The following is a 15,132-nucleotide window of genomic DNA, read 5'->3' as shown; positions in this document are numbered from 1 at the left end:
TTGTCCACCCACCACTTTTTTTTAAGCCTTAAAGTTTGGATTTTCCTAATGGGTTTGCACACATTATTTGCTTTTACATTGATTCCTATGGGAAACATTGTTTCATCTTACGAACTTTTCTACTTACGAATCTTGTCACGGAACGAATTAAGTTCGTACGATGAGGTACTACTGTAATAATAATAATAATAATAATAATAATAATAATAATAATAATAACAATAACAACAACAACAACAACAACAACAATATATTAGATTTGTATGCCACCCCTCTGAGAACTCGGGGCGGTTCACAACAATAATAACAATGTACAAATCCAATATTTAAAAACATAATTTAAAAACCCTTATTAATAAAATAATCACACAACCCAATCAAACCATACAAAAAGCAGTAGTTAGAGGAGGTGTCAATTTCCCCATGCCTGGCGACAAAGGTGAGTTTTCAACAACTTACGAAAGACAAGGAGGGTGGGGGCAGTTCTGATCTCCGGCGGGGAATTGGTTCCAGAGGGCTGGGGCCACCACAGAGAAGGCTCTTCCCCTGGGCCCCACCAGACGACATTGCTTAGTCGACGGGACCTGGAGAAGGCCCACTTTGTGGGACCTAATCAGCTGCTGGGATTCATGTGCCAGAAGACGGTCCCGGAGGTATTCTGGTCCGATGCCATGTAGAGCTTTATAAACTGAATGCAGTAATGTGGTCTAACTAAGGCTTTATTAAGTGGTATTAGTACCTCACTAGTCCTAGATTGTATCCTTCTTTTAATGCAATTTAGGATTGTATTGGCTTTTTTGGCGGCTGCTGCACATTGCTGGATCATATTTAGTTGGTTTTCCTCCAAGAGCCGTCTCGCAGTCACTGCTATTGAGTGTAGTTTCACTCAGTTTATATGTATGTCTTTGGTTTTTCTTACCTATGTGTAGGACTTTACTTTTCTCTGCATTGAATTTCATTTTATTTGTTTGGACCCAGTGTACAAGCCTGTCAAGATTCATCTGGATTCTGAGCCTCTGGAGTATTGGCTACTCTCACCAGCTGAAATTTGGTTAGTTAATTCCCCTTTTATTCCCTAATCTGGGTCATTAATGAAGATATTAAAGAGTACTGGGCCTAGGACGGAACCTTGTGGAACCCCACTGGTTACTTCTCCCCATGTGGACTTGGACGCATTAAGGACTACTCATTGGGTAGGGTTGGTCAGCCACTTGTTAAACCATCTGATTGTGTAGCTGTCTATCCAACTTTTTTTTAGCTTGCAGAGAAGTAGGTTGTGGTCCACTTTTTCAAATGCTTTGCTGAAATCCAAGTACACTAAATCTACTGCATTTCGCTGATCTATTAATTTGGTCACAGTGTTGAAGAATAAAATGAGATTGGCTTGGCATGATTTGTTTTGTTTGATTTGTTTGCATGATAGCAGTGTTCCAATATTTGAGGGGCTGCCACAAAGAAGATAGGGGTTAACTTATTTTCCAAAGTACCTGAAAGCAGGACAAGAAGGAATGGATGGAAACTAATGGTTTGGTGTGCTGCAGTTTGTGCTCCATGTACTCACTCCTCCCCTCAAACCTCCAAAACTTTACCTGCAACAAATGCAAACTCATCCAGCCACTTGAGGAAAAAATCGAAAACCTAGAGAAAAACCTAACAACCCTGAAGCACCAACATCACAATGAGAAAATCCATCAGACTCCCAACAAAACCAACACCCCAGAGGAGCTAAGCCGAATCCACACCCCAGAAGCAGTAAATAGCTGGACACACATCACCCTAAGACGAAAAAACAAGCCTCCACCAACTCCAACCCTCCTCCTCCCAACCCCACTGCCTACAAGCAACAAATATTCAGTACTCTCGGAACAAGAAAACCTGCAAACATCTGACAAAGAACCACCAAGAACCAAGCACAACACAATTCCACCAAAAGCCTCAACAGAAGCTAACCTCCCTCACCACAAGCCAGCCAATAAGAAAAGGAGAGTACTGGTAATTGGAGACTCAATCCTCAGGGGAACCGAGCCTCCCATCTGCAGACCAGACAACCAATCTAGAGAGGTGTGCTGCCTCCCTGGAGCTAAAATCTCTGACATAACTGAAAACCTCACCAAAATACTCAAACCCACGGACTACTACCCACTATTGGTGATTCATGCGGGAATCAACGACACAGGGAAAGACATGAACCAAATTATGAAAGACTATGACCACTTGGGCAACACAATCAGAAAAACAGGTGCTCAGGTTGTTTTTTCTTCCATCCTCCCCACTAGAGGACGACACCCCGCCAGAGAACGCAAAATCCCGCAGATAAATCACTGGCTTAAAGGATGGTGTCGCCATAAGAACTTTGGCTTCCTCGACCATGGCCTGCACTATCTCCAAGAAGGGCTTCTAGCAAGCGACGGGCTACACCTCACTAGAGCGGGGAAGAACCTCCTAGGCAACCGACTAGCCCAACTCATCAGGAGGGCTTTAAACTAGCTCTGAGAGGGGAGGGTGACCAAACTATACGACAAAACACTGAACAAAACAAGGAAGGGGAATGGGACAAGCCTACAAACAAACCTGAGAATAAAAAATTTCTACCTGCAAACAAACACAAACACCTAAAATGCCTGTACACAAACGCACAAAGCTTGGGAAACAAATAGGATGAACTGGAATTATTAATACACGACGGCCAATACGATCTAATTGGAATCACAGAAACCTGGTGGGACGAAACACACGCCTGGAACACACAGATAATGTGTTACAACCTCTTCAAGAAGAACAGGTCAAACAAGAAAGGAGGAGGTGTTGCACTATACATCAAAGACCACTATACTGCCACAGAACTACATCCAACCAAAGATGATAACCCCCTAGAAATCATATGGGTCAACATAAAAGAAAAAAAGAGCAACACCACAATTGGAGTATACTACAGACCACCCAATCAAACAGACTCAATGGACGACCTCTTCACATGCCAACTAACAGACATATGCAACAAACACAGCACGACAATAATGGGGGACTTCAACTACCCAGACATCAACTGGAAAACTAACTCAGCACCAAGCGGAAAGTCTGCCAAATTCCTTTCCAGTCTAGCTGACAACTTTCTAACCCAAAAAGTTGAAACAGGAACCAGAGGGAATGCTATATTAGACCTAATACTAACAAACAGGGAAGAAACAATAGAGGGAACAGAAGAAGAAGGGAAACTAGGAGAGAGTAACCACGTCATCCTCAAATTCAACATAGTGCAATCACTAGCTACTATACCCAACACCACTACAGTCCCAGACTTCAGAAAAGCGGACTTTAACAAGCTCAGAGCGAACCTTGAACAATGCCCCTGGAACGAACTCTTAGAAGGAAAAACCACTCAGGAAGCCTGGGTGATCCTAAAAAACAGCATCATAGACGCCCAAAACAACGCAATCCCCATGAAAAGGAAAAACAGGAAAACCAAAACTGCATGGCTAAACAAAGCCCTCGCAGATGACATAAAAGGAAAAAAAGCTAAGTACAAACAATGGAAAGAAGGACTCATAACCAAAGTGGAATATCAGCAAACAGCCAGTTCCTGCAAACAAAAAATAAAAACAGCAAAGGCACAATATGAACAACACCTTGCAGCGGAAGTCAAAGACAACAAAAAAAGATTCTTCCAACACATCAACAATAAGAAGAAAATCAAAGAAACAATCGTCACACTAAAAAACGAAGAGGGTAGAGAAATCACAGACAGCAATGACCAACCACAGCTACTTAACGCCTACTTTGCATCAGTCTTCACACAAAAGGGAACCTCCCTCCAACCAATCTGCAATTTAACTGCAACAAACTGCCCCAGAACCGAACTCAACATAGACAAAAGCACAGTGAGGGACTACCTGAGGGAACTCAACGAATACAAATCACCAGGGCCAGACGGACTTCACCCCAAAGTCCTAAAAGAATTGGCAGACACCATAGCAGAACCACTCCTCCTCATCTACCAAATATCCTGGATCACTGGAGACCTACCGGAAGACTGGAAGCGAGCTGACGTAGTCCCCATCCACAAAAAAGGCAAAAAGACCGACCCAGGTAACTACAGACCAATCAGTCTGACCTCTATACCTGGAAAAATACTGGAGAAAATAATCAAAAAACAACTTACCCACTTCCTAGAAACAAACAAGATCATATCCAATAGCCAGCACGGATTCATCAGAAACAAATCATGCCAAACCAATCTCATATCATTTTTCAACACCATAACCAAGTCAGTTGACCAACGCAACTCAGTGGACCTCATATACTTGGACTTCAGTAAGGCTTTCGATAAAGTCGACCACAATCTCCTAATCCACAAACTAGAAAAAAATGGAGTAGATTACTACACATGTAGATGGATAAACAGTTGGCTGACCAACCGCACCCAACGAGTTGTCCTCAACGGTACCAAATCCACATGGAAAAAAGTAGACAGTGGAGTACCACAGGGCTCTGTCCTGGGTCCTGTACTCTTTAACATCTTCATCAACGACCTGGACGAGGGAGTAAAAGGGGAACTAATAAAATTTGCAGATGACACCAAGCTGGCGGGGGTAGCCAACACCCTTGAGGACAGGCTCAGAGTACAAGAAGACCTAGACAGACTATCACAGTGGGCCCATACCAACCAAATGAGGTTCAACACCGACAAATGCAGAGTCCTCCATCTCGGCAAAAAGAACCCTAGACACACATACAGCCTGGGAGATACCCCACTCAGCAGTAGTGACTGCGAAAGAGATCTTGGAGTCTTGGTGGACAATCAACTAAACATGAGTCAGCAATGTGCAGCAGCAGCCAAAAAAGCCAACTCAATCCTAAGCTGCATCAACAGAGGAATACGCTCCAAGACCAGGGAAGTACTAATACCACTCTACTATGCCCTGGTCAGACCCCACCTGGAGTACTGCATCCAATTTTGGTCACCTCACTACAAAAAAGACATCGAAACTCTGGAGAAGGTGCAAAAAAGAGCAACCAAAATGATTAGGGGACTCGAAACCAAATCTTACGAAGAGAGATTGAAAGAACTGGGCATGGACAGCCTAGAAAAAAGAAGGTCTAGAGGGGACATGATAGCAGTTTACAGATACTTGAGGGGTTGCCACGGTGAGGAGGGGGTCTCTTTATTTCCCAGGGCACCAGAGGGCCGGACGAGGAACAATGGTTGGAAGCTGACCAAGGAGAGATTCAACCTGGAAATAAGGAAGAACTTCCTGATGGTCAGAGCGATCAACCAATGGAACTGCCTGCCAGGGGAGGTGGTGAACTCCCCAACCCTGGACACCTTCAAGAGGAGATTGGACTTCCATTTGGCTGGGGTGCTGTAGGGTTTCCTGCTCAGGCAGGGGGTTGGACTCGATGACCTAACGGTCCCTTTCAACTCTATTAATAAATAAAATAAATAATTAAGGAAATAACCAACCTAGAATTAAGAAGGAATTTTCTGACAGGGAGAAGAATTAACCAGTGGAATGTTCAGAAGTTGTGGTTGCTCCATCACTGGAGATATTTTAGAAGGAATATATTTTAATATAAGTAGCTTGAGTTGGTAATTGAGTTGTTGGTCTGAACTCTAAGCTTGGCAATTTGGTTGCAAACATTTCATCACGATTCAAGGAGACATCTTGAGTGTGATTGTGCTAGTCTGTCACATCACTGATCTTTATATGATTCAAATTAGTGTGGATGTTGTTTGTTTGGCTACTTCTGAGTCATGGTCTAGTTTTGGCCTGCTTGAATGGCTGGTTATAAGAAACAAAATCCAGTCATTCAAAAAGACTGAAACCAGACCATGACTCAGCAATATCTGAACAAAAAACACTAATTTACATCACACAAACACCTAAAGATCCTTACAGATCAATAGAGTTAGAAGGGACTTTGTAGGTTACCTCCTCCAACCCTACTCCAGAAGAAGCAAAAGGCAGTTTCTTTTTGAGGCAATTTCTGAATTAGTAGGTTCCTTCAGGAAATATGATTTTCACCTTGCAATATTTTAATGAGGTGATAATTGCTCTTGGCTGAACACCCAGACGCTACTATTCTTTTCCCTGAGAGGTGGGGGGGGGGAGGAAAATAACAGCAAAAAGTGTCAGTTTATTATTTTATCTCATTTGATGTTTCTTAGCTCAGCTGAAGGGGCAATCTGCCCTGCTGCCAGAATCAGCTGAGGTAATAAACAACAGAATATAGGAGATGTGAGATGTGAAAGGAGGGAAGGGCAGATATGCAGGGCCAATCAAAAATTTCCCCATTGGTTTTCCGAATCAATCAAAATTGTAGCATTTTACCTCTGGTCTTACTAAGGCTTTATAGAATGGTATTCATATCTCACTTGATCTTGATTGTATCCTTCCGTTAATGCAATTTAGGATTGCATTGGCTTTTTTGGCTGCTGCCGCATACTACTGACTCATATTTAACTGGTTGTCCACTAAGACTCTAAAATCCCTCTCATGGTTACTGCTATTAAGCCTGGTTTCACCCAGTCTATATGCGTACTTTGGTTTTTCTTGCATTTCATTTCATTAGCCAGGGCCCAATGTTCAAGTCTGTCAAGATCCATCTTGAGCCTATAATCTATGGTGTTAGCCATTTCTGCCAGCTTGGTATTAACCTCACTGAAGAGGGAACCAAGAGATTAAACTGAATTGGAAATATCTGCATGGAAATAGAAAATATACAGAACTGTCCTATGTCTGATTTACCTTACAGGACTGACAATAAACAATGGTATAAGGCAGTTTCACTCAGGCATAAGAGCTCCCTGAGTATGTGTCTCATTTCTCATTGAGTTTCCATTTCTGCCCTTAATGTTGTTAACTGCCCACTTTCCTTCAGTTCCTGGCCTAGTCCTTCTTTTACTTCCAGAGATAGCTGATATGATGGGTTCTGCATATGACATCATACACATCCTCATGTCAATTATATGGTAGTGTTTTCATAGCTACTTTCAGATGTCCTTGTCTAGTATAGTTGTTGAAATACATTGTTTCCACACAATCTATTTTACATTGTCATTATCAACTCTCAATTATCTTCATTTTTTCAGAAAATGTAATTGAAAATGCAAACCAGAGATAAATTAAATGTTATTCTATTAAACGTTATTGAGACAAAGCTATAAACAAGTTTGCTTAGAAAGGGACATGGCTACATTTTAAAACAAATTAAGCAAGATTTTCAGGACCTGTATTGCTCTTTCAAAAAATATTTAGATTAAAATCCTCCAAAGTAAGACAAAAACATGGTACATCTGAAACAGATGTACTTATATTCTCTTCCTTACCCAATAGTAGGAAGTTCATCTTCATTGACTAAGTCAGAAAGAAAAAAACGGTGCTTTGCAATCAGGAAACGATTAATTATTGACTCCCTAACCTGAAAAAAAAGGAAAAATAAAATTATATTAAATCTGAAATTACTCAATTGCTGTGCTGCTCACAATAACAAATACAGTGATCCCTCGATTTTTGCGGGGGTTACGTTCCAAGACCTCCCGCGAAAAACGATTTTCCGTGATGTAGCGGCACGGAAGTAAAAACACCATTTTTGGCTGTCCCCGCCCCCCAGCGCCTCCGGCGCCCTCGCCGCTACCGCCCGCCCACCCGATCCACCATGTTCCCCGTAGGCACCCGCCCACCCGCCGTTGGCCCGGCCGCTCGCTCACTTTTATTTCACCCAACGCCCCCGGCCGATTTTCCCGAGCCAGAGCTGAGGCGAACTGGAAACCGTCCCTCCTTCTTCCTTCCCTTCTCTTCCTCCCCGTTCGGTCAAAGCCGGCGGCAAGTGTCCGAAGCCTGAACTTTTCACGGAGCTGAAGCCAACGGCGGGGGCGGTGGGGCGGGAGGCTCCCTCCTTTCGAAATCGCGGAGGCGGCGTGTTTATTGATGGAGCCAGGAATGCAAGGGCGACGCCGGGCCACGCGTTTTCTGCAGACCCTTCCCTGGCGGCTTCGGCTGTCAAAAAAGAACTACGACTCCGTGCGTGCACGGTTTAGGAAACGGCACGCCGAAGGCTTCCCTCTTTTGCAGCCTCGCGTTTAAAACTGAGGCAATTTCCCTCAACAAAACGCTTGTGCAATTCTGCCCCCACTGATGAAGAATGTCAGCTCGCTCGCCGCTCGCCCGCCCTTCGCCCGGCCACCCGCCACTCGCTCGCTGCTCGCCCGCCCGCCCTTCGCCCGCCCTTCGCCCGGCCGCTCGAGAGCAAGAGGGGGAGAGATAGAGAAAGAGAGAGAAGGAAAGAAAGAGATGAGAGAGGGAGGAAGAGAATGACAGGAAAGAAAGAGAAAGAGACAGAGAAGTGACTCTTGGTGATGACGTATGACGTCATCGGGTGGGAAAAACCGTGGTATAGCAAAAAAAACGTGGAGTATTTTTTAATTAATATTTTTTGAAAAACCGTGGTATATCGTTTCGCGAAAATCGAGACCGTGAAAATCGAGGGATCACTGTACAGCTGTTCTTTTTGTTAAAGACCTATTTTGGGCTAAAACAATCAAGCAGGCTTCCAGTTCTGGCGCTGGTATGAAAGGCTACATGTGCTGAGAGCTCCATCCAGCCCTCCCCAAGACAGCCTGCTCTGCAGCTCAATCTCAGTTAAGACCGGGCTCCTGGTACATGGGGACATCCCCGAATTAATGCCCCTCAATTTTATGGAAAGGTACCTTCTACGGAGTGGACACAAATCCACAGCCATAGCTAATCACTGTAACGCATGTACAACAACTACCGCCAAAATGGCACCATCCTCTCCAGTGTTTAAAGCTCAAAGACAGCAAACCTCTCAGGAGACTACCTTAATCACTGAGCAAGGTATCCAGACCATATCTAATATTGACACACCAGAATACCGTGACATGGCTATCAAAGTAGCCAAAGGACCGTTGGACCTACCTGAACGGTCTTCTCGATGCATTGGAAGGAGAGTCTAACATGGGTAATTCACCAATCCTATTGGTAGAGACTGAGTTCAAATTAACATATTAACCATGCACCGCCCCCTGGCAGCCCCCAAGAGCTCAGTTTTAAAAACAAAGACAATATAAGGATAACTGAAAATTTATTTTCAACAGCAACAAAGAACATATAACTTTAAGATAACCCAAATACTCTGGCGTCCCTGGATTAGACAATGTCAGGTGGGTTTGGACTCTCCTTCCAGTGCATCGAGAAGACCGTTCAGGACAGTCCTTCTCCACTGCACTTGGAAGGAGAGACCAACATGGGATATTTGGCTTTTGTTGTTTGGCTTTTTTAAATATGATAGGGTTTTATACGTTTTTTAATATTAGATTGTTCTACTATAATATTGTTTTTATTGTTGTGAGCCGCCCCAGTCTTTGGAGAGGGGCGGCACATAAATCTAATAAATTATTATTATTATTATTATTATTATTATTATTATTATTATTATTATTATTTATTATACCAAAGATCAAGTCCCATGGGTGGGAGAAGGCCGTGGCAGGGTCACTGCAGACAAGCGCACCCGTTGTAAAACGCACCTTCAGAATGATGCCTCCACTGAAGCAAAGGAGTCCAGTTTATAATGACGAATGAATGTGGATGGGGCTGACCAGGTCACCGCTCAGCAAATGTCCTTGATGGATGCTTGTGTTGTCCATGCTGCTGTTGTGGCCGCACTCTGAGTGGGCTGTCACTCCTGGCGGTGTTTGTAGGGAACCTATGGATTGTCGGGGAATGTTTGTGAGAGGCTCCCCAGAGCAAATCTTTCACCCGTGGATGGTGTGTCAATGAATGAACCGCTTCCACTCTTATAATAGTCAAGAGGGCCGCCACCTCCCTTCTTAGGGTATTGGGAGCCAAACCACGTTCAATTCCCATCTGTAAGAACTCTAAGACTGGAGTCACCAATGCCTCTCTAGAGTTGATCTGGTGCTTGGAGCAGAATTCAGAGAAGGCTGCCCATGTTGCCTGGTATATTTTGGATGTAGACGAGTGATGGGAAGCTTGCATGGTGGCGATGACTCTTTCTGGTAGTTGGTGGTTTCTTAGTCTGTCCCTCTCAAGTGCCAATTGGTTAGCTGGAGCCATTGGGGATCCAGGTCACTTATTATCCCCTGATTGAGAGAGATGTCCTGATCCAGAATCCTCCACGGGGGGCGGGATACCGATAGTGCAACTAGGTCTGAAAACTATGGGCGGCATGGCCAATGAGGAGCCACCATTAACACTTCTGCCCGCTCCTCTAGTATTTTGTCCACTACTCTCTGGATGAGGCTCATTGGGGGAAAGGCATATAGCAGACCTTGAGGCCAAGGAGATAACAGAGCGTTGACCTTTTCTGTGCCTGGCACTGGAAATTGGGTGTAAAATCGTGGGAGCTGGGCATTGAGATGGGTTGCAAAAAGATCACCAACGGGATCCCGAACCGATGAACTATTTGCTGAAAAGTTCTGGATCCAGACGCCATTCCGATGGGTCCAGGGTAGCCCTGCTCAACCAGTCTGCTTGGGTGCTGCTGGTTCCTACAATGTGTTCTGCCGTCAACAACACTTAAGTGAGTTTCGGCCCAGTTGAAAAGAGCCGTATTTTCTGTCATGAGCCGGTTCAACCTTGTGTCCCCTTGATGATTTAGGTGGGCCCGGGTCGCAACATTGTCTGTTAACACTAACATGTGTTTGTCCTGAACTAGTGAGGTGAAAAACTGTAGGGCAAGAAAAACTGCTTTGAGCTAGAGGAAGTTGATATTGATAGGGGTTAGATTCTCTGCGGACTAAAGCCTTTGTGCCATGTGGGACCCAATGTGTGCTCCCCAGCCTGATAGGCTGGCGTCTGTTGTAAGAATAACTCAATCTTGGGTGTGAATGGAGGACCCTCAAAGTAATGCTGGGGATATCCACCACCTTAGCGATTCTCTGACTTCTCGAGGTAGGTGGATCCATCTGTGTGAATGGCTCACCCTGGCCCTCTGGACGGGAAGTAGAAACCACTGCAGAGTCCGGATGTGGTGTCGAGCCCATGGCACGATGCCTATGGACGACACCAATGTCCCAAGTATCTTTCAAAGCAAAGAAAGGGAAACTCGTCATTGATGTCGAAGACTGGAGATCAAAGGATGAATGTTGGCCTGTCTCTCTGGGGACAGAAACATGGTACTGGAGACCATATCTATGATGGAACCCAGGTGTAACAGTCTGGTTATTGGAGAAAATTGACTCTTCATCTTGTTGATGGTAAAGCTGTGAGTTTCCAGTGTCTGCACTGTGAAGGCCAAATCCTCCCTCGTGCTTGATGGGGACTTGGACAAAATAATTATGTTGTCCAAGTAAGCCATCAATCAGATGGACTGAGAGCAGAGGTTGGCAGTCAGGACGTCTAATAGCTTCATGAATGTCCGAGGGGCCAATGAAAGGCTGAACGGCATGGCTCGGTATTGATAGTGGGTTCCTTCCAGGCAGAAGCGAAGGAATCTCCGATGTGCTGGATAGATGGGGACATGAAGTAAGCCTCCTTCAAGCCTATTGATGTAAGGAGGTTCCAAGGACAAATTGATGCCAGGATCGTCTGCAAGGAATGCATCCTGAACCTCCTGTAATGTATGAAGATGTTCAACTGTTTCAGATTGAAGATCATTCTGCAGCCTCCAGACCGCTTTGGAACGATGAAGACTACTGAGTAGAAGCCCGTGCCTTCCACGTGACAGGGCACCTTCTCTATAGCCTGGATGTTCAAGAGATTAGCAACTTCCTGTAGCAACTATGCTTTTTTTTTGTGGATGTTTGGAACCCTGAAAGGGCAATGAGGCCAAACGCCATTTCGATTTCAAGTCAGACTGCCAATTCCTCAGCCATAGGAGGCGCTGTGACAAGAGTGTAGTCGCCATGCCTCTTGCTGAAAATTTTGCCGCGTGGAGAGTGGCATCAGCAGAGAACTCCGTTGCTGCCAGAAGTTTGCTCAAATCTTGGCATAAGCGATTTTCCTCTGGCCCGAGTCAAGATTGCATTTCTTGCAACTACATTATTGATGCCCTATTGAATAAGGACGCTGCAGCTGCAGCTTGAAATCCACAACTGGACATCTGATACGACTTTTGCAGTAATGTCTTTGCCTTCCTGTCTTTCGATCTGAGACTATCACCTGTCTCAGAAGGAACCAAGGCATTGGAGACCATAGTTACCACCGATTGGTCAATAGGTGGGAATTCCAGCATCTTCTCTACCTCTTCGTCGAAAGTATAAAACTTCCTCTCAATGTTAGAGGGGCTTTGTGCTGCCGCAGGATGCTGCCAAGGTCGTTTCCCACTTTCAAGAAAGATCTCTGAGGATGGAATATGGTCTGATTCAGGTGTAGGCTCCTTAAACAGAATAGTAGATGGTCGTCAGTGGCCTCAGGAGTCTTAGTGATGCCTGGTAAATCTACCACCTGTTTAGCTTTATGGACCAGAATTCTAAATAGAGATGGTTTAAAAAGCCCCGCACTTGATGGCTGTTCAGGGGTTGTCTCATCTTCAGATAGGTCATACTCCTTATCGCTGTCATCTAACAGGGCCGTCTCCTCTGTCAAGGATCCAAAACCCAAAGGGGGCGGTGCAGACCAGAGATTCCTTGGTTGAACTTGGCGGGGATGTTGAATATATTGTTGCACTCCCGCCACCATCCCTTGAGAATATGCATTTGTGATCATGTCTTGTAGAGCAGGAGACATGTGCTGCCATGTCTCAGGCTGCGCTCGGACCCCTGCAGCCATAGGAGTAAAGATAGCTGAAGGAACTTGCACGCCCCCCGTGGAGTGACTTACAGACCTTGGTCTGGTGGGGTCAAGAGAAGGCATGACTTGTGGCAGGGATGTCAGCTGTCTTTCTGGGGACCAATCCCCTTCTGCAGATATCCCTGTGGGCCCAAAGGTGGACTGAGGGGTTAATGGTTCCCAGGCCTGAGGTAGCTGTCACATGGGCAGCGGTGGCACTGTTAGGGGAGTGTGGAGGGCTGCTTCCAACCTTTGTTACAGGGCCTTTATGCGCCTCTCTGCCTCTTTAAGAGAGGAAGATGATGAGGCCTGTGAAGCCTTGGTTTTGGCCTTGCCCTTGTCTTTGGCTTTTGGGGCAGTAGAAGGAGAGGCCACCTTATCACCCACTGGATGTTCTTCCATCCTACTCATGCTTTAGCAGATGCCTCAGGAATCTGTAGAATCTGATGAACAGTCTGAGGCTGGAGCCAATAGTGACCTTTCAGTGCAAATGCTAGCTCAAAATGGCACTTTGGTCTTGCTGCGGCCTGCGCATGTGCAGCTACACCCCTCGCTCTTCTCGCGTCAATCATTTGATGAGGGGGCATTTCCCGCCTTCCGCTTCAAAATGGTGCGTGCAGGAAAAAGGCCAGTTAAAATGGCGGTTCCCATTGTCTCCATGGTGCTCCGTCCTCTCCACCAAACAAAAACAGCGTGCTGGGACACTGGGAAGCATCCCTGCCACTTCCTGTCTTCGGAGCCGATATTGGCTCCTGGATCTCCTGCGTTCCACCTGGGTGTGGCGGCAGCGGCGAAGCACTCCAGCTGCCTAAGAGCTGAGAGGCGCTTCTCGGCTTTAATCGACTTCGGGGAATTCCAGGGATTCCCTCAAGCCTCCCAGTGGGGGGAGCGGACCCCCCTACCTTCAGCTTGCAGCCGGGTTTGGCCTCGGAGGCCAGGGACCCCAGGCTGGGTTGCTCCTCTTCAGGGCAGTTCCCACTGAGGGAAGAGGCCCCTGAGGAGAAAATGGTGGGGGTGGTGCCCGCGGAGGGCAGAGACACCATCTGGAGCATCTTCAACCATCTGAAAAATAAAAAGAAAACCATTAAAAAGGTACATTTAAGACTTTGACAATCAGCTGGCAGGTGGGGAAAAATAGTCTGGGAAAATCCCAGGAGTTTAACACTGAGCGTCAAGAGGTTGATCTGCCAAAAGCGAGGTTCGTTAATTTTCAGAATAAATTGAAGCATCAAACTTTTAAAACTTTAATTCTACAGGACCGCTTTGGAATGAATTCTTTTTTATTGACTATTTTCATGCTTTAGGAGAGGTGACAATTGGCGAGTGGAGAGGGAGCCGAGAGGGAAACTGCGTTGGATTTTGAGTGGTGACGGACCGGAAGCATTGGGGAAAGGAGAGGATCGATTTTGATTTGTGGAAGCTGGTAAGACATTGGGAGATACTTGGATATTGAAAGAGATCTGGTCGGGTCTGGAGGATTAATGGAGTCAGGGAGGAAAAGAGCCTTTTAAAAAACTTTTAAAAAACGGACAAAAATAGATCAAAATAACAGGAAGTGACGTCGAGGTACCAACCCAGCAGAAGAAGGTAGAGCAACTAAAGAGGTGAAAATAGAACAATTAAAAGGACAGAGTCTATACTACACAGACAAAGGACTATCTTCCGAGTTCATTGTTATCCTTCTGGTTAGAAAAATGGACTTTGCGGAAAGTATCACTCTATAAAAACCGAACAAGCCACTCTCAATTTATTTATCTCTCTCTGACCTATCCTATTTATATATTTTTCTCTTTTTCCCTTTAATATCCTTTAATATTTTCCCTCTTTCTTTCTCTTTCTCTCTCAAATATTAACTAACTAAATATATGTACTGATTGTATTGATTGGTAATTGTACATTAGCAATTTGTCTTGGGGTTATTTACTTACCCTTTAGTGTGTTTTATGGAACATTAATTAATCAATATTTAACTAATAATTAATAATTAAGGATTAAAAATTACTGACTTGCAATTTAGCATTTAATTCAATTTAATATTCGTTTAATATTTGGAAACATATTCAACATATATATATATTTAATATTTTGTTATTAAAACTTAAAGTGAATTTATACATTTTAGAAAATATAGAGATTATAGAATTACCGGGACTATAATTATTTTCAAAGTTAAAGTATTATATTACATAGATATATTGTATTTATGGAATTATGTATAGGATTCATAGGATTATAGCTTTAAGATACATAGCCCCTTCTCTATTTGTGGTAAGGTCTAGACGTTAAGTTAAATAATACTTACTATATTGTAATTACATTACGATCACTCTTTTGCCCTACTCGGTAGGAATCTAATTAACAAAAAAGCAATATCTTTTAA

General features: G+C 44.5%; 1 protein-coding gene across 8 annotated transcripts in view; it reads right to left on the bottom strand.

Annotated features, from left to right (window-relative positions):
* CC2D2A (coiled-coil and C2 domain containing 2A) overlaps positions 1 to 15,132 on the bottom strand; it is a 445,922-nt gene that overhangs the window by 143,759 nt on the left and 287,031 nt on the right. For all 8 annotated transcript variants that reach the window (XM_070757365.1, XM_070757366.1, XM_070757359.1 and 5 more), the window contains one exon: positions 7,328 to 7,419. In XM_070757365.1, the coding sequence (XP_070613466.1) occupies positions 7,328 to 7,419 (92 nt within the window). The remainder of the gene's footprint in view (positions 1 to 7,327; positions 7,420 to 15,132) is intronic.

This window comes from Erythrolamprus reginae, chromosome 7 (assembly GCF_031021105.1).
Source record: "Erythrolamprus reginae isolate rEryReg1 chromosome 7, rEryReg1.hap1, whole genome shotgun sequence".
NCBI lineage: Eukaryota > Metazoa > Chordata > Lepidosauria > Squamata > Dipsadidae > Erythrolamprus > Erythrolamprus reginae.
Note: the sequence above shows the minus strand (reverse complement) of the source record. Positions and strands in the feature narration are given on the sequence as shown.